The 25,615-nt window shown below is 39.8% G+C and overlaps 2 protein-coding genes across 4 annotated transcripts in view; one reads left to right on the forward strand and one right to left on the reverse strand.

Annotated features, from left to right (window-relative positions):
- rps6ka1 (ribosomal protein S6 kinase a, polypeptide 1) overlaps positions 1-9,100 on the reverse strand; it is a 51,318-nt gene extending 42,218 nt beyond the window's left edge. Inside the window, exon 1 of one of the 2 annotated variants that reach the window (XM_042387886.1) lies at positions 8,957-9,100. In XM_042387886.1, the coding sequence (XP_042243820.1) occupies positions 8,957-9,100 (144 nt within the window). Of the gene's footprint in view, positions 1-2,511; positions 3,183-8,956 lie in introns of those variants that run through there. The other variant, XM_042387888.1, reaches the window with a different exon arrangement.
- Positions 9,064-25,615, forward strand: part of cnksr1 (connector enhancer of kinase suppressor of Ras 1) — a 28,874-nt gene continuing 12,322 nt past the window's right edge. For both annotated transcript variants that reach the window (XM_042387883.1, XM_042387885.1), the window contains exons 1-7: positions 9,064-9,150; positions 10,024-10,181; positions 12,733-12,935; positions 13,379-13,463; positions 22,559-22,600; positions 22,767-22,886; positions 25,157-25,216. In XM_042387883.1, coding sequence (XP_042243817.1) covers positions 9,099-9,150; positions 10,024-10,181; positions 12,733-12,935; positions 13,379-13,463; positions 22,559-22,600; positions 22,767-22,886; positions 25,157-25,216 — 720 coding nt within the window. In that variant the 5' untranslated portion in view covers positions 9,064-9,098. The remainder of the gene's footprint in view (positions 9,151-10,023; positions 10,182-12,732; positions 12,936-13,378; positions 13,464-22,558; positions 22,601-22,766; positions 22,887-25,156; positions 25,217-25,615) is intronic.

Raw genomic sequence — 25,615 nt, forward strand, 5'->3', positions numbered from 1 at the left:
TTCTCACAAACTGTCATATCATAGCACATCATTCTGTGCTGCGGGTGTTTCAGTTGATGCTGATGAGAAACTTCTGTATATGAAGTAGTTTTGAGAATGATAGATGATTTGTTTTTTTCTTTCATCTTCGGATTTCCAAGCCCAGCTAACTCTCTCTCTCTGTCTGTCCCATCTGTCCATATCACCAGCCAGACTCCCGTTGCTGCGCCTCCCTTTTTTGACTCCTCCAACATGCTCACTGGGATGGCCTCCAGTCTCACTCTCTCTTTCTTTCTGCTCAATCAATCTCAGCCCCGAGCCGTCTTCTCCTGGTGCACCATCAGGAACCGAAGTGTGCAGCTTGATGGTAGGTTGGCGACAGAGATAAATGGCATTCTAGCTGGCAGTGACTGGTGCGATCAAATTCGACCTGTACTGGATTTGGCGGGCTGATTCTGATATTTGGGAGCAAAAAAAAAATTCTCCATATACACACACACACACACACATTATATATATATATATATATATATATATATATATATATATTCTTACATCTTACCCACATATGCTGCATTTTTAGCACGCATCTCACAATTTTGCTTCTCAAAGAGTTATAACCAACACGCGTACCGTAGGCAGGATATTTTTACACTATAAAACTTAACACTCTTCACAGACTGAGCAACACCATCTGTTCAGCTGTAATACGCTACTCAGCCAACTCACATGCTGCAGAACACCGTACAAACTAACTATGTCACCATGACACTGTTTCTAAATTACCCAAAATGCTTCTTTCTGCCTTATGTGCAGATTTTTTCATTCATCATATTATGCACAAATACTGACATTTGTCTACTCTGAAATTAAGTGTAACATGAGTAAACACTGTTGTAGTAGTAGTACTCATGGAGTTAATTACATGACTAAATGAATCAAAACATCATTAACTGTCTTTGGAATTTCATCAATTAGGTCCAAATAGGCAAATTCATGTCAATTTGTCACTCAATTTTTCAAAAATCATTTCTTCAGCATCTTTTTCTTCATGCTACATCTATCAAATTTTTCACTCCCATCAAATGAGAAAGGTTATCTAGGCTGAGAGATAGAAAAATGAGCCTCAATTATAATCACAATGATGTTGTGCAAAGCTGATTGAGGACACTGTGTAATATTGTGCACAGAGCTATTCATCAGCGAGATCAGAGACACAAAACGTGGGTATCACGTACCCGCTTCACCTGCTTAATTGACTGATTCAAAAGAGCCTGTTCTTGCAGCCAGACGGTCCTGCAGCTATCGTATTACAAACAGGGAAGTGATTTACAGCCTTATGTGCCACAGGTTGCTAACATGCGGACGTAGGAGTGAGCAGACAGCCTATGTCCTGCGTTTTTTTCCCTATGCAACAGGGAGGCATTTTAAAAGTGCAAATTTTGTAAATGTCTTCAAATAATATGCATTTACTTTGTGCTATTTAACAATAGATTCACAAATTCCTTTCTTTAATGTCCTATTTTTTTTTTTAAATAAAAATCTTTACACATTCAGCTAAGTAAATAATCTATGAGAGATTCCATGCTCGATAATGTCAACCTATATCTACTGTGTGGTAATCAGACACTTCTGAAAAGACAGGCCTGCAAAGAAAACACAGACTGGTGACACTACTGCCAGCATGCTCAAACTGTAAATTATTAGCAAGGTAAAAGAAAAGACAAGAAAAAAATGATCTAATTCTGCAGCCAACATTTGAGGTAACTCCACTGACGGTGAAATAAACTTATACATGACTGATTTTTTTTTGATGTTCTGCTCAGCCCATAGGTTGCAGAGAAGACCATGTCCCTACCCAAAACCAATGAATAGGTGAGAGCAGTAGGTTATGAGCCTGAGCATTTCCCTTACATCACAAATTTCCCAGCTTTAAAAAGAAGTCCCTTGTGAGTGTAAGTGAAAGTAGAAGGTAGATTATTTGTTATTGAGCTGTGTAAGCTACTTTTGAAGCCAATTGAAAACTCTCAAGTAAACGAGCAATGAGGAAACATCTGCTTCTTGGTTGAGATTGCAAATCATATAGCTTATAAAAAGGCCCCTCTAGTATATGACTGTTTAAAAATACAGATTATACGTGTAGTTTGAGTGTCAAACTGACATTTCCTCTGCAAAATGCACAGCCTATATTCATCATATATTGACTTACCTCGATTAAAAATGCATATGCATTCAAAACATAGACACACATTGTGAATTATTTATGATGGCTACACTGTACACCGCAGCTGCCAACAGTTTAAAACAAACTATTCAGATATTCAATCAGTTTAGTAGCCTAACTTTTCTACAAAGTGACCACTGAACACCTTAAATTGGGGGTTTTGGTGCTCATTAAAACGCACACTTTGCTCACCATTTTTTAATTTCCCCTGTATCCAAAAATATCAGACTGAATTTCACAAAAAAAAACCCAAACTGATGCAACAATGCATGCAACACAGCGTTGGACATGATTTCACCTCTCATTACCTCTGTCTCCAGCTGCACTAGTTCCATAGTGGGCCATGGCTCCGCGATCTGTGCGAGAGGCATTTTCGCAGGATTTTCAGTTCCCCCTTCAGCTGGATGTGGTCTCCCCCAGGTTTCTCCTGACAAGTGCAGTCCACTGAGAAGCTCCGGTACTCAGGTCCCAAACCCAGGTGGAGCAGATTTATCAGCACTTTGCTCTCTTTTCAAACAGAGAGGAGGACGCGCATACAGGCACCGCAAGCACCACCAAGAGCTTTACAAACAATTGTAATCCCTTATTGACTTCAGCGTCGGCTGGCCACTGGTGAATATTTGTTGAAAGTGGTAATCCAGTTGAAAAAAAAAACAAAACAAAACAATAAACACAAACTAAACCCTTGTTCCTGCGGGTAAGCGCCTTGGCTACTCAGGATTTGGGTTTTGACAGGCGGGAGAGGAGGAGAGGAGAGCAGTGCCCAACAGCGTGATCCAAGCTCCTTTAATAAAGGCTGTGCAGGAGTCTAATGCCACCTAAAGGAATTAACAGGAGTCCGTGCTGTCTTTGCAGTCGACGTCGTATCAAGATCTTACGTATTCCCCTCTTATGTGCCTGTGATTTCTTGTTCCCGGCAGCGCGATGCGGGCAGAGACCTTAGTGTGGCTCTGTAGTAAGAGCAGGCTCCAACTCGAGCTGTTATTGGCAGACTCCAACAGGATTTTATCCAGCCCCCTTTTTTTTTTCCTCCACTTGGTCCGCCCCGGTGTCTGATCATGCCATCATCTGGCGGAGAAATGAACTGCAAATACGTAATGCAGACTAGAGTCTTCCATTAATGGACGAGCCTGCTGCTTTCTTTGATGCCCTTGGTGCAGCAGGTGCATCTCAAGGGAGCCTGTATCCTACTATCCTCTGCTTCAATTAAAGGATAACCTGTCAATCATCAGTGGCTGCATAATGGTTGCATAATGTCTCCTGTAAACTTAGACTGATCTCAGAAGATATAATTGAAGGGCAGCGTGCGACTGACTTTTCATGTCTGGAGTAGCACTGCTTTCCCTGAACTGCAGCATTACATTTTTTAATTTCATTTATTGCACAGCGCTGCCTTTAGACGCACCATCACTCCCTCTGAAGACAGCACACACTGTTGCCAAAAATACACAACATAATCCATTACACAATAAAATGCAATACAAAGACTAGATGAGACAAGAAAAGAAGAGAAGAGACTAGATTTTAGGTTGTGACCAGTGCTGTTTGATTCTGTCTGTCACATTAATGCAGCCCCCTTTTCATTGAGCTTTTATAACGGCCCCTTGTTATCCTCGGCAATATAATACACCCCTCCACCCTCAACACTTCTCTGTTTCATTCACTGCCGAGTGGGTTTTTTTGCTCTTGGCCAGCTTTGGTTACTATTGGCAACTGGTGAGCATCAAACCACCTCGCCGTGGATGGATCAGATAGGTTTTTTTGATTCAAATGAAGATGAAGGCATGGCATTTCATGGAAACAAAAGTGAAAAATTAAGTGGACCTGGAAAATGGAGCTAATGATCTGGTGCCTGTCTATTGTACCTGTATGCAAAATGCTGCTGCATTAATAGCTAAAGCTCATTCATCATGCCAACCTGCCCAATGCCAGTCTGAGCTTTGTGACAGGTTAAACACACTGATCTAAACTGAAGAGTGAAGCATTTCTTATCTCGTGTAATTGCATATCATGTTCCTGACACGACACTGATGTTTTTTTTTTTGAGGGGGGGGGGGGGCTTTGTATCCGAGCTGTTAATATGCAACACCTCGTCTGTTTACTCCAGAGCAACTGTCACATCTACTCATATAATGATTCTGTCTTTCTGCAGATGGTTTACCAGTATTTCTGCGTCATAACATGCATAAATGATTTTAAAGTGATGCTATATATTTGCGCATTTGGAAACAAAAGATGTATATTAATGCCTGTTTGTTGGCATATTATCCGTCATATTTCCACACACCAGGAGCAGAGAAGGAAGTCAATGATAAGGGGGGAAAAAAGGTAACATACTGCTTTCCTTTTCTCTTTAAAGCTCTTAGAATCGACGTCCAGCTAATTCACTTTCTAACAAACCCACACCACACCACTCCCCCCTCATTCTTTTCTCTCTTTTTCTCTCCGTCCATTATGTATAGGACAAACTGCCACTCTCCCCTCTTCTCTCCAAGGATACCAGTAGATTGATGGTGAATATTCCTCTGTTTATAGCTCCTGCTGTATGGTGTGATGAATGATTCCAGACATTTAGTTGGATCCTGTGGTGAAAGTGAAGCGTGTAATCAAGACAATTTATGGGAAGATATAAGAAGAGGACGATCACGAAGGGTGAAAAGTCACGTCAAGAGGCCTGAGAATGGAACAAAAGCACTTTTAAAGCTATTCTGTTTTCCAAAAATCAATACGCTGGAGATGCGGGTCATCAGTAGCCAGCGATAAACAACGTCTTGTAAAAAAACAAGCAATCAATCAACCAACCAATCATATTGATTGACACAGGTTGATGCTGGAGCTGTTGCTATTCTGACTGCAGGAAAGCTTGTCGTCTATTTACGATGCTCCAGTGACATCACAAGTCACAGCAATGACTCAGAGGTGTCTCCCGTCCAGAGACAGAGGCTTCAGGGATACCCTACCCCCACCTTCATCTTGACATGAAGCATCATGGGTAATATGACTCAGACCAGCTCGCCATGTGTATGCAATGGAGCAAGACTCCACCCCAGACTTGTTGGTGTATTGACGCACGGATGAAGAGTGTGTTTGTTGAGGAGCTGTTAAACAAGGACATTAGCCGAGCTGCTTCTTGACAAAATAGATTTAGTCCCAAAATGACAGGGCTGCAAATTAGATAAACCGACGCAGAGATGACACTGTTGTTTAACCTCATTTTCAGTTTGAGTTAAAAGCGCAGAGGTGGAGAAGAGGGAAAGTGATGTTGAGTACGCAGGAAAAACAATGAATCATACGACGTCTAAATACACACAGCAGTAAACAGAGCTATTAAAATGTAAATACATTCATACTAAAATTGTGAAGTGGGAGCCAGCTTCTGAAACAGCATCTGAAAAATTCCTCTGTTCATTTATTACTCTTGCTTTTCTGGGATTTGTCATTTCCTTTAGGCTTTGTCACACTCATATGTGTATAGGTATGTTCATTTGTGTAACTGTGTTTATATTTGTGTATACGATATTCAGTTGCCTGTATGATGTTTAGTTTATTTCTGAGTGTAATACTTATGTGTCTGTATCTCAGAATACATCATAAAAGCAGGATACATATAAGAATGTCTCATTAGACAATAACCAAAGGTGATGCTAACATAAATATCATCATTCTAGACGCAATAGACTAATCCAAGGTAATCTAGCAGCCTTTTTCTGAACAAGTTGATGTCTGTTAAGGTCTTATTTGCAGCAGACTATTTACATATATTCCCTGAAAGTCTGACAACTGCAGGCCCACATTTATTTTGCACCAAATCTGTTCCAGGAAGCAGCGCAGTGTATTTACGTATGCATGCGTGTTTATAACTAGTAAAGGTTAAAGATAGGTTTTTTTCTGTTTTGCTCCACTTTCCCATACACCATTATAAGGATGATTAAACTTGCAATGCATCTAAAGTAGATTAAAATAGAGTTTATGTATCAAGTGAAAGGTTTAGTTAATCCGAGGGATTAACTTGTTGATGCAACAGAGGCAATAGGAATTGACTCCACTTAAAAACATGGCATCCCAACATCAAAGCAACACACTAGATATAGCCAGTATAAGTAAATACAGGACACACGGACCAATGGACATCCCAGTAGACCTCATCGCAGTACTAAATTTAATACGCTGGGTGTGTCAGGTTTCAGCAAGAATACTTTCAGGCTTTTGAAAATAATTCGTACTCAGCTCAATGAGGACATGTCTGCGATGTGAGGATCAACGCCATCAGTGAGGCTGCAGCATGGAGCAAATTAATTAGCTGCTCAACAGTGGAGCAAGGGTAATTATCCAATCTCTGCCGACTGACTACGGCGGGAGAAGATGGCATTGTAATAATTCAAAATCCACTCCGGCTCTGTGCCATACAGAAATGATGAACAAATAACATTATTATATTTCAAACATCAGTGGAATTATCATTTGTCACAGAAATGACTGATGGGACAGTGTGGTTGCAGATGGACTGGGAGGATAATATTGACTGATAATAGTAATAAAGAGATGGAAAGGGATAGAAGCTGTATTATTATCCGTTGCTGGTTGTTATGTAGTCTTGTTCTCCTTTGTCATCCATACCATGTTTTGCAATAAGAGCTTCTAATGCATAACAGAGACTTCTGAGTCCAAAATCCTATGACTGACGCAACGGGTGAGTCGAGCAAAGCAGCATGTCTGGACTTGAATTTGTATCTCAGGTATTCGGGCTGGGCAAAAAAGCAAGCCAAGCACTAGGTCTTTATACAAAACCACCTCTGAGACCAAGTGCAGCACAAACAAGCAAAACAGCAACACATCATCATGTCATTGATTTTCACCAGATGATTGATCAAGCTATTGGAAAGTATCGGAGCATCCCGAGTCAATAAATACATGATGAAAACAGATGAAGACGTTGAGTTAGACTGGAAAACAAGAAAGAGCAGCATAAACTTGTATCAATATGTCACACAAGGTGCTGCTATCTTTGGAAAGAAATCACAGCAGAATACTACACAAAAGCATGGGATTACATTTTACAATCCATTGGTTTTCCATTATCCAAGATCGGTCAAGCTTGGTTATTTTCCTCTCACACTTTCAGCTGAGAACATCTTGACACAACAGAAGATCGGTAGTGATTCAGTCAACATCCATGATGACTAACATTGTTTTTTGAGCTGCAGTTTTTACACTTAATTTGTTGTTTTTACATATCCATGACTAAATAATGAGTCATATCAAACCACAATAATATACCTATCATGTTTTAAATCAAACCACACAGATTTTAAGTATTATAACGTTGCTACAGTATCTCATGTGAACAATTCTTCTCTAAACACAAATGAACAAAAACAGTTTTTTTGTATGTGGCCTAACATATTTTCTCTAGAGTATATATCTAAAGATATTGGCATGATTCATACTATATATACCACCGTGCCATTTTGCCTGCTGACATAAATCCAACTTTCCTCCACACCCTTTCCCCTCCCTCTGTCTCTTTTTCTTGGTTGAAAGGGAATAACAGCAGGGGGTGCCAGATATCAGAGGGCAGCTCTTTCATGACTCATCAGGCGTTGCCCTCTACTTCTAGGGGACCATTCAACCTCAGATGATTTTATTGGAGCTTTTTGTGCAATATATAGTATGAGACATTAGCAATGATTTCCGTTTGGAGCTCACAGCAGATTCCACAATCCATTCGCAAAATCCCTTCCGGTGTTAGGATTAATGTAATAAGCATGAAGCGTACACTGCTTCATAGACGCATTTTATGGTAATAATTCAACATAATAGGAACTTTGAACCCTAAAGCCAGTGATTGCTTAATTGCTTCTTTGTTATAATACTAAGTTCTTATGGAGTTAAGCAGAAAGGCTCTCCAGGCCTTTTAATTCCCAAAGAGACCATATAACACAAAACACAATATGACACATAAACATTATTTCCTTGTGTTTCCTCTTTGGTCAAAAACTGAATGGATATATTATTCATAAATGAATTCCATCAGTAGCATGATTCTGATGTAATTATTGATGCTGTAAATAATTCAACAACCAGAAATGTTCCCATGAAAACATCGGACATGAATAGAATATTGATAAAGATCTGGCAGTGTTTTCTCCAGGCGCCACACCAGTGCACTCAGAAAAGAGGATTATGTAGATCTGCTAGTCTTTACAGGGAGAACAAGTTATTTTCCCTTTTAAGCCTTGTGACAGTTCATGAATGTAAAGGGAAACACTGAAAAGTTGTGTGTTTGTGTTTGTGTGTGTGTGTGTGTGTGGGGGGGGGGGGGGGTCATAATCATATTTATACAGGCACAGTATTCCTTCTATTCCTCATTACAGTCATAACTTGTACTGTAATACAATTAAATGCAGCTACATAACAAACTTTTGCAAGCTCAAAAATGGCCACAGAGTTCAATTCAGGATCTTTCTGACACAGTGAAAGTAGCATTGTTACATTCTTGCTGTACTGGTTCACATACAAGTGCTGCAGTTATTGACGCCCCTTGTGATCACCTTTTTCGTGACGTGATTGAAAGTAAAACTATGAGGGAAGTTATGAAGCCTTAAAGCTGCAGCACCTTGCACTCATACACTGTTCCTCCAGGTAAGGAGGGGGTGGGGGTGTGTGGAAGGGGGGGAGTAGGAGGGAGGGGTCTTTGCTCCGGATCGAGTCTGAGAGTTCCGCACTATTGGTTGACAGCAGGTGGACTCTTACCTGTACCTGGGGGAAGGAGTGCCAATCGTCATCGTCGGACTCCAAATCAGGATCGACTTTTCCTTCTTCCAGTAGTCCGGAGAAGTAGAAGTCAGCCAGGACGGCTTGAAACTGAACGAGCGACTGCAGCAGGACTCCGAGCATGGAGCCTATAACGTCGTGGAGCGAGGAGAGAGTCTGCGAATGGCTTCAAGGTGAGGACCATTGCGCTTTTCTTTTTTTTCCCCTCTCTCTCTCTCTCACGTCTTGATCGCCTCACAGGTACTTTGGCTCGGACAGTAAAGTCAAAAATAGAAGCGCCACACAAATCCTCTTGGAAGTGAAAGGTGGAGGTGGAATGAGGAAGTGGCCTGTGCTGAGGGAGAAGTCACAACAGTCTTGTTCTGATCAATGTCAATAACTGAGGTAGTATCCTCAGAAACAAAACGTACAGGGCTGTTTGTTTTCTATTTCTTGGACCTGTTGCGTTTACTCTGCCGATTGTTCCATGTATTATTTCACCCAGACTGTCATATAAACTACTGTCTGGAGAGTAGGGACTTGTAACTTGAAATGTACACTAGTCACTGTAAAGTGCATGGATTAACACTTTCTTATGCTGTTATATAGGGAAAATGTATTAGAATATCGGCTTTAAGGTACAAGTGAGCTATTACATGTAATGACACATTTATAACAGTGAATTAAGCCCATTTTGCTTCTCATCTCGAAGTGGTTTTTATAAAGTAATAACTTTAAAAACTGATCAGAGGCATGATATTCATGTGGTCATTTAGTTTGAAAATCACATTGAACCTTTTAATGATTAAAAAAACAAACAGATTGTTATTACATAAATGCAGTATTAGCTATTCTGCATGTTTTTACCACAGAGCATGTAACGGATCAGAAGTCTTTTTTTCAAGCTTCATAGTTTATTCAGAATGCCGCCAGCCCTACTTGTCGTTTAGTCCACGTTCCCTCTGCATGTCTCTGCCTGTATGCCTATGTGGGGTTTCCTTTAATACTCGTGTTCCTGCATGTGGTTGAAGCCTAAGTATATGTGCTTTTTGTCTCCCCGTTGCTAGGTCTGGATGCCCCTTTGCATCAGTACCCGGTCTCGGAGTGGCAATTGTCGGGTCTGGACCTGCTCCAGTTGACCTCTCAGGACCTGGAAAAGTTGGGAGTCCATAAGATCGGGCACCAGGAGCTGATACTGGAAGCTGTGGAGAAGCTCTGCTCTCTGGTGAGGGGAGGAAGCGGAATCATGTGTGTTTGTGTACAAGATGTGTCCATAGCAATACACTGTGTATCCAAGACTGTTTGACTTGTGTGCGGTGCTGTTACTGTGCAAGGAGAGGCGCGTTCTGGATATTGACTCAGCAGTCATCTTTCTGTCTTGCTGGTTTGTTGTGTAGGCCCATGTTCTCATATTAAAGCAGTGAGATGTATTTTTTACCCTCATACACTGTTTTTAGACCCTTCTCTTGTTTGCACAGTGGAACAAGGAGCTGTTCAACAATCTTTTAGCAAATCCAGCCAGAATAAACACCAACTCTTGTTGCCATATAAGTCCTGCTTAACTGACGTACACTGAGAGGCTTTAGCAACATGCAGCGAGTTTGAGTTAATTGCTCCACTTTGCCCTCTACTTTAATATCAAAATTCTCCCTAGTCAAGCATATCATAGTAAAATAGTTATTATATTTTTCAAGTGAACATCAAAGCACTAGTCATGCTTCAACTGCAACCAAAGCAGATTTGGTGTACAAAAGCACTAACTCTTCACATGCAAATTTCTGGGAAAGTTTGTAGTTGCCTAGAAAAAACACTTCCACCTCCTCTTTGATTCTCTCTCCCATTTTTGTCCTCTGCCTAATAAATTTTCCTCCCCGTCCAATTTGGAGAGGGAGGTTTAGAACACTTAAATAATCGTGTTGGTGTGTGTGTGTGTGGGGGTTGTTTGTGTGTTTCCAGAATGGCCTTTGTTTCAATGGAAGGACTAATTGAGTAGGACAGAACCAGGCAATGTTCCAGTTCTGGCGTAACAGCCTGTGAACATCAGGCTCAGACTGCTTAAACTGCTTTTTGTCGAATTATTGAAATAACTGTAATACTGATTCAAATAGTCATTACAGCATTAGAATTAAGTATAATTTACCCCAAAAGTCTGAATGAATGAATGGATGAGGTCTGTAAAAGTTTAATATAGTAAGTGCACTAATTGAAATTGTGTCCCAAAAGACAGATTTATAGTGTAAATTTTTACATTAAGGACAGTGTGTATGTGTGCATGTATATATCTGCCTCTCTTCCTCTCCTCTCTCTCTGTTTTGATGCTCCGTGAAGTGCTAACACTGCGTTCATTCATAAAAAACAACCATCAGACGCTCACATGGAGCAGACCAAACGCTTTCAAGTGCACGGTTACATAATTAAGGACCACAGTGTTGAAAAGGCCATGAAAAATTCATGTCCACTCGTTGACAGGGGATTATTCTGGCTGGTTGATATGTAACAACAAAGCCTGACCGGACCAAACCTCTTGACCACTGATGAGTGGGTCACGACAATAACCTGCCCCTTCCTCAGTGGCTGTGAAGAGTCACGTCTCACACCGCTGGGCGCAAAACTGTGATGACAGGCTCATGAAAGACACACTAGAGGCTTTCTCTCATTCTGCGAGGGAGGTTTCATGTTATTTCAACATTTATTTCTATTTTACAGCTGCAGCTAATGATTATTTTCATTATTAATTCATCTGCAGATTATTTTCTGGGTTAATCAGTAAATGTTTTTTCTGTAAAATGTCAGTAAATGAGAAACACCCATTGCAATTTGCCAGAGACCGCAAAAGAGCAAAGTAGGATAGGATAATAATTCATCTACCATTTCTAATATAAATAGGGTGGACAACATATTAGAAACACCTTGCAATGTAATGCAAAACAGTTCCACCACAAACTTAAGCATCCAAAATTGCTTTTAAGTTGAATCAACACCTCTCTAAAACAATTTCAAATCATGAACATTAAAAAATACATGAAGGTATGATTATCTGCAGGACTGTTGTAATAGGTTGCATCAGTAAGTGTAATCAATTGGCACATCAGTGCGGCTCATGGCAGGAAAAATTGCATCTTCATTGCTCTTGCAGCTGCTGTTTCTGCTATTGTTAAAAATGTTTTCTTACTGTTTTTGAATATTGAGCTAAAAATCTACATTATGATGTCATTACAAGATTTTTCCAGCTCAGCTGTAACATAGCTTCATAGCAGATACTTTTCAGCTATCTAAGTGTCAAAAGTAAATGTCAAATTTGCATGTCCGACCCTCGAACAAAATGCATTTCAACCACAAAAAATTATGTACTTTATATAAGGAGCACAGCTTTCTCTCTGTCTGAACAAAGAAGAAGTTGCTCTCTTGCTTTTAGTTCAAAATACATTTAAGTCAGTGTCATAATTTCTTTTTCCACTTGCTTGCAAAACCCACAGTTATGTTGAAAAGGCCTATTGTGAAGTGTTTTTTACGCATTTTCTAGGTATTTTATTCCTTTATTCAAAAGTGGACAGACAGGAAATGAGGGGAGAAAGGGATGACATGCAGCATAGGGCTCCAGGCAAATATGGTACAATGTGGTATATGTCTTAACACCTGAACCACAATGACTCTTGCATTCTGGAAGAGGGAAAGTGATTCATTAAACATCTGATTGTGTGTAACAATGTTAGAGCATCTCAGCAGTGGAATTATCCTTTAAAAGATTAAAAGATTAGAGTGTGTGTGCTCTGCAGACGTACGGTATAGGTGGGGAGAACCTACGCGGTTTGACAGAGAAGCTGCGTGCTGTTGCCCACAGCCTCCAGATGGGCATCCAGGGCCGATGGCGACACAATAGCTACGATGGACGGAGCGCCATCAAGCTGCCTCCTGGTGTCCTGCAGGCTGTTGTGGAGCTCATCGCCTCTGCCAAAGGACTCTTCTCTTTGCTCAACAGGTCTGTAAAGAGGGAGTTATCTAACTGTTATATATACAGCACTCAAAATTCTTTTTTTACCCAGAAAATGCCATGTGCTCTGTTTTGTAAAAAAAAAATAGTTTGGCTGTAATTTCTTTTTTGCTGTAGGTTTTATGTAAAAGGCACGACTGTGTTAAAATCATTGAACAATGTAGCCCCCCAATCTGAATGTTCTGGTGTACGCATTGTCATGCTGTTTACATGTCCTTGTTCAGAAAGTCGATACCTGCTCTTTAAAATTCCTTTCCTGTCCGTCTGTGCTCGCTCTCTCTCATTTTCTCTTTGTGTAACTTTCTGAGAACATCTATTTGTCTTTGTTCCTTTTAATTACCAATGTGATATTAAATCATTGTAATGATTGCTTTCAAGGCCTTCCAGTCTTGATCCGCTTAGTTATTTGAATTTAATTCATGTCTTTTCAGGTATCAGTTATCCCAGCTCAGTGGATACAGCACCAGCAAGAACATATACAGCTTCTGCAGGGAGCTGGGAGAAATTGTTCACAAGGTTAGTCTGTTCAATGATCTTCTGGTGCTTTTACATTTACACTGTGACAACCTGAAGTGTATGCCTGGGCAGCATTTTGTGGGAAAATGCAGCATTCAAAAATATTTCTCTTGCATTCACACTTTGAGTGCTATTTTGACAAATTTTGCTGCACACATGTTCATGAAAACCTGATGTGTTTTTATCTCTGGAGGAACCACACATGAGCAAAGCACGGTTGTAATGCTATTGTCATGCGCACTAAATTTTGCATAGGAGGAACTACAACCTGTTGTGCGTTTTGTCTTGTTTTTTTTTAATCAAGCCTTAAAATACAGAAACAAAAACAGAAGCGCCAACACACTCCCTGTTCCTCAGCTTAGCTTGGGTAATGCATTCTTTATCTTTACATTCCTGGCATATTTGAAGGCAGCTGTACCTTGAAGAAGCTTAGGTTGAAAGGATTGCCAAAGACTAGGGCTGGATTTTGTTTGTATTTACTCCTTCACGGCACGGTGAAATGCTGTTTCAGAAGAAATGTGAGGAGAGGGAATATTCATAACTGCATGAATGTTAAGTGGATGAAAAGTGTTCACAGGTAGCAGAAGGGGGACAGGCCTGGATATGTTGTAGTGCCTAGGGGAGGGAGGGGTGGAGGGAGGGAGGGAGGGAGGGAAGGGGGCGAGGGCAGAGCGGAAATCAAAGGGGAAGGGAGAGAAAGAAGGAGGAGACTCAGTGAGGGATTACACGGTGACTGTTAAATGACTTTTGACTCCTGGGGGAGTGCTTGTTGCTGAACACTCAGCAGTGAGCAACAAGCAGAGAGAGACTATTAACTCTGAAACGACACTGAAGCGACTTAAATAGCCTGACAGAAGTGAAGGGGAGAAGTCAGTGGGACAAAAAGAAGATAGAGCCGCAGAGATAGCAACAACAAAATGAGAGGTAATTAGAGGAACGCAGCAACAGAAAAAAGGTGTAGGGAAGCTGTGGGTGAAAGAGGAGGCTCAGTATTTAGAGGAGTTTATATATAGACCTCTATAGCCAGCTCTCTGGACGCCTGCCCAGCACGACAGGTACGGCTCTCACCTCTTTGATTGGATAATTCTCTACAAGGTGATGTTGCTTTTTCAGCTGCTTAAAAATAATACAGTTACATAAAACAGCAAGTGCTATTTTTTGCTGGTTAGTTATCATTCAAAGTTTGAAGTAGCGTTGACATTTTATAATCTTGTGTCTTATAATAATATTAGAGATTATTCAAGCCTCATTTGAGATGTATCCTAGCCATATAAGGTTAGTCGGAACCAGCAGTTTTACCTGTTTAGCCATCGTCAGGAGTTAGAACAAGATTTTTTTGTGTGAGGAACAAGAGTTGCAGTGTCTGTGTTGGTGTACAGAAACAGTAATAATATTCTTATGGACTCACTGCGTGGAGAGAAAGGAAGGAAGTATGGATTTCAGAGAGTGATGGAGCTGATAGGATGTTTTGCCGCCATGAAGTGAATCAGATTTGTGCCAGTTGACTGTTGTTTTCATTCAGTGTTTGCTTCATACGCACGGAAGAAGGAGTGAGTGATTAGTGAGAAACCTTCGCAGCTGCATCTGAGGATGTTATATCGTCTGCCTCTCTCAGACGTTGATCATCGTTTGCTAATGGCCGGCTATTGTTAGCTCAATTCCTGTTTTTGAACGTTGTGAGCGTGTGCGTCCATTTCGTACAGTGAGGTGCGGGTCATTTGTTTTTGATAGGCTCACCTCCCGAATTGGCTTGTCAATCTTTGAAGTGAAAACAGTCGGATGGCTCGTTTTTCGGACTTCCCCTTTCCTCGAACATCACTCAATGAATGAGTGTACAAGTTTCAAATTACCGTCTAGCAACAAATTTCATTCACAAAAAAAGCATTGGAAATGGATACGGTTATTCTATATTTATAAAACATGTATGTCACCTGTCTTGGTAGGTGCTGCACAGACATTTATTCATAAATCAGCTCTTGGCAGATGAGCTAAAAGGTCAGTTTTGGAAGGCTGAGAAGCAATCACGTCTATTCAATAGACGGGAGAAAATGAAAAATCCTCATACACATGGGTTCAGGCTTCATCCATCCAACTGTCATCATAGCATTATAAACCTGCAGGCTGTGTGGAAAACCACATTGATTCACACACACTTGTAGTATGTCACATTACACAATTCATGTGTGTGTCCCTATACCGTAGAAGTTACATTAGCAGCAGAGCATTTTACCAGTCGTGGCATCTATGAGTCGCTTGTGGTTAGTTGGGGCCGGTGTCATGCCCTCCCGTGACGTTTTACTGTGTTGTCAGGAGGCTGTGGCTTCATCATGACATCCTTTTCTGGAGAACTGCTTTGCTTTCACCGAAGCTGCACCGCACCTCTCACACTAAAGAAAGGACTCTTATTTCCTTTTTGTCTCTGTGTGGGAGTGTTTGTGTGTTTCTTCTCACACCCCGAGGGCTACCAAGGTCAGTAGTCAGCTGGTGTTGCTGGAATCCCTCACTGGCATTGTCAAGTCTGAGTTTCGCAGTAACACAAACTCAGTCTGCTCTTAATCAACCCAGCCGCAAGCGAAGGCCATGACAGAGAGAGACAGAGGGAATGATAGAGAGAGCTGTGTGAACTATGAACTCGGATATGAGAGCAAAAATGAATAAGGAGGCATTCCACTAAGGTATGTGATTCAATGAGATACGGGAAAATGAAAAGATAATAGAATATATCTTTTGAAAGTGTTTTTGACATAAAAGCAACATGTAAAAATTTAACTCCAAGTGAATTTAATGTTTAACCTCCATTTAAAGAATCTGTGACTGTTTGACTTTGTGACTCTCTGTGACTTTGTTTAAAAGGATACATTTTGGTACTGCAAGGTTTTTGTTTTGTCAGTCAAGATATTGTAAGACAGCACACTGTTTCCAAAGTTCCTGTATCTTTTCCAGTATCTCTCCATTCTCATCCCCAAATCCCTTTTTTAAGCCTTTGACTAATAATATCCTACATTTGGAATAGTTAACACCATTGGTTACAGAAAGCATTACTATAAAGACCCCAAGCAGGCAGGGGGAACGGCTCTGCCTGATTTCCAATACTATTACAAGGTAGCAAATATTCATTGTTTGACGTATTGGATGCATTCCTACCTTGAAACCTTATACTCAGCCTGGGTAGCAATGGAGGTCTGTGCTTGTGGCCCAGTTTCTCTACCTGCCCTTTTAGGCACTGCACTTCCACTTGCCCCTGATACTCCCAACGCTAACCCAGTCATAGAGCATTTCCTACAAATCTGGGCCCAATTGCAGCTAGTCATCTTTTTGCTCCCTCAATGGCCAATGGCGCATTTCAGATCTGGCACGAAAAAAGGCTTGAAATGCACTGGTGATCTATTTATTGATAATCACTTTGGTTGTTTTTTAAAATTGACAGAAACACTTTTTTAGATTTTTACTAGTTAAGCATTGTGTACAGTGTTTAATATCCCAACTTCCTCATAAACCTCAAGTCAATCCTGTTGATACATTTCTTTCTGCCAACCCCATATCAAAAGGTATTATGTCTAACCTTTGTAACCTTATTTCAAAATTATACTGCCCCTCAATAGCTGCTGTAAGGACTGCTTGGGAACAAGACCTACATTCTAACTTTACGGGTGACACGCAGGACTTAATCCTTAATCGGATACACTCCGCCTCCATGTGTGCTCGACATGCAGTCTTGCAATTGAAAGTAGTCCATTGTATCGATTTTATCTAAAACCAAATTAGCTCAAATGTACCCTGATGTTGACCTTCATGTGATAAATGTAAAAGTGCACCTGCCTCACTCCTTCACATGTACTGGACATGTCCCTTTTTGGTTAAGTTTTGGACATCAGTCTTTCAAATCATTTCAGAAAACCTTCACCACCAAATTGAGCCAAATCCTTTGACAGCCATTTTTGGCATTGCTCCAGACTTGGATTTGCCTAAAGCAAAACTGAACGTATTGGCTTTTACTTCTTTACTGGCTGGACAAGATATTTTTCTTAATTAGAGAGATTATGCTCCTCCTTCCCACTCACACTGGATTAGACACATTATGTCCTGTATGAATGTAGTGAGAATCCGTTATACTACCCAGGGAACAAAGAGTAAATTTTACAAAGTGTGGTGCCCCTTCTTGACATTTTTTGAGAAACCCACTACAGTAATCTCTAAGTTTCCCCCCTATTCTTTCGTATTTTTATTATTATTTTTATATTATTCTTCTGTTACTGTCAATGTATTCAGTTACTGTTAATGTCTATCATTTTAATTTTAGGCATCCATGATTTAGAGTATATCTTCTGTGATCAGCTGTGGTTGTCTGTGTGTTTGTTGTTGTTAGGGAAGATAGATGTGTTGTGACATGGAAGAGCATTGTTCAGAAAAACAAAAAATCCTTTCCTTGTACAGTGTCTGTTCTATTCATTATTGACAATCAATAAAAAAGACCTTAGGGGAAACAAAGAAAAATGAACCCTTCAAATTAGGAAAAGGCATCATCCATGTGAGCTGTCAGAAGTTAATGACTGTTATAACTTTAATTATTTATGGGGCTGAAAAGAGAGGACAATTTCAAGGTTCAGGAGTGGTAAAAGGCGAGGAAGAGGACGTGGACGAGAAGGGAAGAGGAAAAGAGGGAAGTAAGATTTGGATGGAAAGATGAGTAGCAGGTGTAAAAGAGATCTATCATAGCTATGTCTCACAGCCTTTTTATAGCAAGTGTGTGACCTGGTAGCAAATATAAAATAGCTACTGGGAAAGTCCAAGTCTGTAAACATACACACAGAGACAGACAGAACATTATGTGGCTTGACTTGACAAGGCTTAGATAAACTGCATTTTAGCCCACACATTAAGTTACAGACAACAACAAATCAGCAGTCTGTGTGTGAACATGTATGTTCATTCATATGTGTTATCACATCTGTTTGTGTTAGTTTGAGCCCTGCTGTGTTTGTGTGTTCATGCATGCCTGTGTACATTCTTGTTGTGTGCTTTCTTTTTTCAGAATGTTACAACCACATAATAGCTTGTCTTTATTTCCTAGACAACTGTTGAGAAACAGCTTTCAGGCACAGAGCACTGCAGTAAAGTTAGCTCACCACCTGATCAAGCCACATACCATGCTTCACAACACAACACAAGACCTTTCTTTTTATCAAGTGAATGAGTAGATGCATGTTACTTGACAGTGCAGAACTCAATGAAATAAACAATTTGCACCTTTATGATCCTTCTTGTCATTTAGCTAAAAGGTAAAAAAAAAAGTTGAAAGATTTACTTTTGAAGTTCTATTAAGGTAACTTGAATCTTACTGCAGCTCATTCTGCATGAGATTGTCTACCATTTATTGAAGCAGTAGAATTGTAGCTAATCTATAACTAACCTAGTTAGAGTCAAGTTGAAGAAAAGGTCATTCTTGAAGTCACAGTCGGTCTGCAGCGTAGACTTATTGTGCTAAAAAGGTCCATGATTTGAATATTAGTGGTGATGAGTGGCATATTACACTTACAGTCTTGTATGTAGGGCTGCAACTAATGATTATATTCATCATCGATTGATCTCCATTAAGTAATTAGTTGGTGAAAAAAATGACGATCACTGTTTCCCAAAGCCCAAGGTGACGTCCTCAAATGTCTTGTTTTGTTCCAACCAATAGTCAACAGTCCAAAGATATTCAGTTTAATATTGGTGAAGACTAAAGAAACCAGAAAATATTCATGTGTGTCATATTATATTCATTTGAGAGGCTGGGACTAGAGGAGTTTGACATTTTTTCTTTAAAAAATACTAAAAATTATGAATCTGTTATCAAATTTTCTGTCAATCGACTAATCAATTAATCGACTAATCGTTTGCAGCTCTACATGCGTGCTTAATTGAAAGCCCAGAGCTGCATTTGTTTGAATGTTTCCGTTTTGTGACCCCCCGGTTCTGCTTTAGTTGATGGAGAACTGAAAATGGTCCATCGGTACAGTAGCATCTCTGTGTAATGTGACAGTTTTTAAATCTTGTGTTTCAGAACCTGAGGGGTTCCTTTTAAAAAACACAGCAGCCGATGTTTTCCAGTGAAGGGTTTTAGTTAATATCTTATTGAGAGCGAAATGAATAGAAGGGCATGAAAATGGAGCGTGAAAATGCTCGAGGCAGTTGGGGACTAAACATGTTTGTCCCACAGTCAAGCTCATCTTCTCTCCTCATGTCTCATCTCTTCCCCTAATGCCACTCCCTTATAACTTCTACAAGGCATCATATCCTTCATAAGTATAATATACCATGATATCCATGAATCTGTGAAAATAACTTGTATGTAGTTTAAAACTGAGTATGGCAGCAGATATATTGTGAATGAGCAGTATATTTATAGTATTTTATTATATATTTTTTCATACTTTTAGATGTTTGTGGACACTTAACTTTTATTGATTTCTATAAATGTATTATAACCGATTAGTCAGAAAGTGGTTATGTGTGCATGCATTTGTGTTTGTAAGCATACGAACACAATGTCTCTTCTTTGCGTCATCCTCACTGAGGAACCGGCAGTGGGAAGTGTAGATTCGTGCGCTCTGTTTTCCCAGCACGCCCATCAGTTTCAGGACAGAAGTGTACCTGTCGCCCACCTCACACCCAATAATGTGTCATTTCCTGTTCTGGCTGAGCTAGAAAAAATGCAGAACAAGCTGTACTATTGTAGGGAAGCTTCCCGTGGCAGAAAGCATAGGTGTGGATATATATATATATATGCTCGGTTTTTACCTTTTGTCTAAGTGGTAAGATGCTTGAAAGAAAGCGGTATTAGTTAAGAGAAGGCAGAAGTGATGGTAGTATGTGGTAGGAAATGACAATGAGATTAAAACCACAGCTACTTGTACCACAACTGACACTACAAGATCAAATTAGAGCATGGATTTCTTGAAGTCATAAAGGTCTGCCCCATGTTCAAACCCTTGTTTCAGCATTTACCTGCACTGCTAAAGTGTAACAGTGAATCATACCTGCATCCGACTTACCCCTACAGTCTGACCTGTCTTTACAGCAGGTGAACATTTGTTTTCCTATCCCTAACTGGTAAAGTTTTTTTATGAGATTTATGATGTCTATTATTACAAAGTATATGAAATATCTTTTAGCCATGCTAGTGGTGTGGCTCTTGGGATGGCAAAGTCATTCTGTTGGTTGGTCTGTCTACTATGTTGATCCAGATTGAAATATCTCAAGGATTATTTGATGGATTGCCATGAAATTTTGTTCAGACATTCATGGTCCACAGATAATGAATTCTGACTTTTTCCTTCAGCTTCACCATGAGGTGCACATTTGTGTTTTTGTATGAAATGTCTGGGCAACTATTGAATGGATTGTCATGAAATGCCCTCCTCAAGATGAATTGTAACAAGTTTGTTGATCCCTAGAACAGTCATCAGTTCAAATTTGTCCAATAGTTTGGCTTGTAACCAATTACTTGCAAAACTAATACCATTCCCATAAGCCTCAGCTGTAGTTTGCGTTTAGTGCTAATTAGCAAATGTTAGCATGTTAATATGCTACAATAAGTTGGTGGACATAGTAAACATTATACCTTCTAACATTATCATTGTGAGCATGTTAACATGCTGATGTAAGCGTTAGGTCAAAACATTGCTGTGTCTATACAGCCTCGAGCCGCTATGGCTGTAGTCTTCTGTCAAAATCCTTTTTTGTAATTGACTTAATTTTCTTATTGGCATTATAATATGGGACAAACTCCTCTCAGTGGCTAAAATTAACCCTAAATCTATTTACCCAGATCTAGTTTCCACCAATGACATGGTTTAAGAACAGCTCTGAGAAGGGCAGCCTCAGTTTTAGCACCCAGCTCCCTCGATAATTTAATATTTTTTTTAACTCAACCTATGTATGTCTTTTAAAGTCAAGTCAAGTCAAGTCAAAGTTGGTTAACTAATTGTCTTTTTTTCTGCTATGAAAGAAGCCTAACTAACTAATTTACTAGCCAACTGACATCTAGCCAGTGTGCCATGACAAGACTACTTTGCTTGAGTAGGGATAGAGATAAAGATCTAGAGTGGATGTCTTAAAGTGTTTATACACAACATTTTACAATTTGTTTTAGTGTAAACCAGTATATTGCATGTTCTTCTTCCCAGTAGTTATCCACACTCAAACAAATACATGAGGGCAAGACACAAACACAAGCAGATAACTTGAACTGACCAGCAATCGTGACAGGAACCTCTCCACGTCATTCCTCTCCCTGCAGCCTTGTGTCACAGCCTTTAATTAGCCCAGAAATCCAACCTTGGTCACTGTTGATCCCTTGTTACATTTCACAGGGATTAGTTTCCCTTTACAATCCTTTATGTAACTCATCACATCATCAGGCATTACAAATTAGTTTAGACAATAATGGTATGTGGCATTAGTCTATTCATTGAATATTCTGTGCTGTGTAAACATCTACCCTCCCTTCCTACAACCTTCCTATTGTACCTTTCATCATCCTCCTTCATTCAAAGCCTTCCTCTCATCATGCAGCTCCCAGGTCAACTCAGTTGCTTCGTAGTAATGCCTGGAGAATTATCAACACCTTCCCCCCAGAAACCAGAGATTAAGCAGTTTAGTTCCACTCTGTTGACTCTTAGCCATGCTTAGTAAATGTGCATGTATGTATACTCTTGCATAGGCATACTGTATGTAAGCATGTGTGCTCTTGGGCATTATCCTTTGATTAAGTGGACATTATACACTGTGCAAGAGATTGCTTATTTGCTGTACTGCCAATTTTGTAGAATATGTGTTACATTTTATGTATTTATTCATTTCTACAACACAGCTATAATAAAAGCCAGTAAAATATCACTAGAGCTCTGGACTGATGCGTCTGTGCCTTTAACTTCCTGATTCATGCTGTGAAGAGGAAATAGGACATGAGTTTTGAGTCAGATTGTCTCATTTCCACAACATTCAATCAATATCATCTTTATGAAGGTCGCTGCGGGATCCTCTCTGCTATTGTGCTTTGTGAGCTGTGTAGTTGGCACTCATCTCATGTTGTTTCACTCGTCCAACAGGATACCACAGTCTATGAAAAGGAAAAGGACATCATCCCTGTGGTAAGTCTGTTATAATTTGTGGATTTTCTACTGTATCTATTGGTAATTTCAGTAGTTTTTTTTTTTTGCAAGGAATGAATGAGATATTCTTGATAGTATGCCAAATATACTGTAGTCCAAACCGACTTCTCCTCCAAGTAAATCATGGTTTTGTTTCAACCTCCAGTGCCGTCAGTTGGTGGCAGTGTGTGATGAGATCCTGAACTCCAGCCCCGAAGCACTTCTTACCCACACTGCTCAGCTCCAGAGTGTCGACCTAGTGCCTGTGTCACCTGGCGATCAGCTGGTAAACACGTCTTTTTTTTACTCTTAATATCTCTGACCTTTTGTCATTGTTGCTGTCATTGAACATAGAACCAATGAAAAGTTGAAGTTTAACACGAAAGCACATTTTACTTCAGCGCATGAAGAAAAAAAATGTACAGTCTGCATGGAAATACTGAATTAGAAATCAAAATAGGGGTTGTTGTCCTCGAGGATCCCAACCAAAGCAAGGAATTGTTTTGATTTCACTGTAATTAGTTAAGTAGAAATAATAATAATGTGGATTATGTACAAGAAGCACAGGAAAATGATCATTGTTTTTACCCTTCCCAAGTATTATCCCTACATATACAAGTTGTCTTTTACAATTAATCTGTAATACTTAATTACAAATAACAATCAGTGATACAGAATTTGAGTAATAACACTAGTAACTCTAATCTGAGTGATATGAAAATGAGAAACGAAACCATTCAAGATTAATCAGAATTAGTGACTGTTTACTTCATCCCTTTAACTATTTTCAAGCTCTTTCTTAAGAGTTCTGCTTCTTTACTTTCCTGGTCGCCTCTTTGTGCATTTCATCTGTTCTTCTCATATGTGCAGCATCTTACCATCTCATTATTACATCATTTTTAAAAATTCTCTTACCACTCTTTGTCACTTCATCAGTTTCTTGACAATCATCTCTTTCTCTGTGTCATATTTTCTCTCGCTCTCTATGTCATTTTCAGTATTCATTTTCTGCCTTCATCATTGCCCAGAGGTTTCCATCATCATTTGGTTCCACTCATCACTCCTTTTCATCTACCTCAAGGTTCTCCCTGTACCCAGCTTTATTCTTTTTATTCTCTCCAAAACCCTCTCTCACATCTAGTTGTTCATAAACAACTTTGTGCTCCTGCCTCTTCCCCTCTCTTAATGACTTCAGGCGGTACATTGAGTACAACAATTATAGTCCTCTCCTTTGTGTGTTACTTACATCATCTAGTGTCATTTTCATTTTGAAGGAGCAATTTGGTTCAGTACATTTCCTCAATTTCCTTCCCTTTTGTGTACTCATCCCATTAGGTTAAAATCTCTCATGTAAGATGGTAATAGCAGTCTGATTTCCTTGTGCGGGGCATTTATCTGTTTGCTTGGCCCTCCAAATCATTGCCAGTGTGTTGTCTTTACAGCTGTTTGCACATGTTCTAGCTCCACTTCATCACCTCTGACATCTGCCACAGACAAATACATACAAAGATTAATTTTGTTTGTGTTTGTGTCCATGGATACGTAATTTGTGTGTGTGACTGCAGGTGTGCAAGAGGAAGTGGGTTTAAGCTAAACTGTCGGTGGTAATTCTGTGTAATTTTCTTAAGTGGAACAAAATCATTTTTACAAATGCGCTCAACAACCAGCAGCAAAACCCGATTATCCTTTAAAGACACAGAGAGATCGATCGGGGCGCAGCACCCATAATGAGGTGAGCCCTCGAAGAGTTAGAGAGTAATAAGAACTAAAGACAGAAAGGGAAGTGAGTGGCAGGGGGAATTATAACTCACATACACTGGATTTATGGCATCATGTCATGAGATAAATGTGAATATAAAAGTAAAACATAGCACATAGATTTATTCTGGTCACAAAGGAGAAGGAGGAATTAAAGAGAAGTGTTGCAAAAACATAGTTTTTTTGTGAAGTTGTATCTAGCAACTACTGTCCATTGCCAAAACACTACAGAGTTAGTATCTAACCCCCAAGGTCTATAAAAACATCACCATATTAATATTGCTTATCAGTTTTTGAATTGTGTGTAAAGGCAACACGGAACCTAAAGACATTTGCAAGTTCACATTTGAATTTTATAGCTTTTAAGTACCGTAATAGTAAATGTCAATTAGTAATGTCAATGAAAATAAAACCCAGAGTAGAGTGATGGGAGGAAATCGTTTCTTAGTTGAAATCCGTTCATGTGTCTGTTGTCATGTGATGATTATTGATTATGTGATCTGGGGTTTCTGGGGTGTGATTAGTTGGCTCCCCCCATGCCTATTACGACTTGAAGTAATCAATTAGGACAGGCTGACGGGTGATTACACACTGACCCATCAATACATCTGGAGACAGACATCAATACTGCAGCAGAATCCGACAGTGATGACAGTTGCACGGCAGAGCAATGTTTTTACGCCTATTAGTGAGAATCAGTTTGACTCGGTGATGTGCAAAAGTACAGCAAAGGTCTTTATATGTGTTGTTTATCAGATTGAAATGTATATAATATCTCTCTGTCTGTCTTTCTCTCAGGGTATTGAGATAACTTCCACCGGCTCCATTAACCACTACGTGACCGGAACTGCTGCTGAGGTCAGTCTCTCTCAATTACTTTCCTTTTTTTTTTTTGTTTAGTGTTGACTCAGCCCACAAACCGCTCAGAGTTAACCATCACTGCCGTTTCCACGCTCTTAACCAATCTTCCGAATAGCAGCTTGACTCAAACATCTCCTCTTGAAGTCCAAACCAAAAGGTTGACTTCAGCTACAGTTTGCCTCTTTGCAAGATCCCCATGAAAGCACTGTGGGCTACTGGAGTCTTACACATGATTATTAGGTTTCATTTCTTAACTGGTTCTGTCTTGTTGAGAAAGTGGCAGAGCTCTGACATGTCAGTGCACTGAGTGTACCAAGTAACGAGCTATGACTATAATCGTGATGTCTGTCACATATTTTCTGCAGGAGAGTACTGTCATTTACACTTCTCCTATTG

The sequence above is a fragment of the Thunnus maccoyii genome, chromosome 16 (genome assembly GCF_910596095.1).
Source record: "Thunnus maccoyii chromosome 16, fThuMac1.1, whole genome shotgun sequence".
In the NCBI taxonomy this organism is placed as follows: domain Eukaryota; kingdom Metazoa; phylum Chordata; class Actinopteri; order Scombriformes; family Scombridae; genus Thunnus; species Thunnus maccoyii.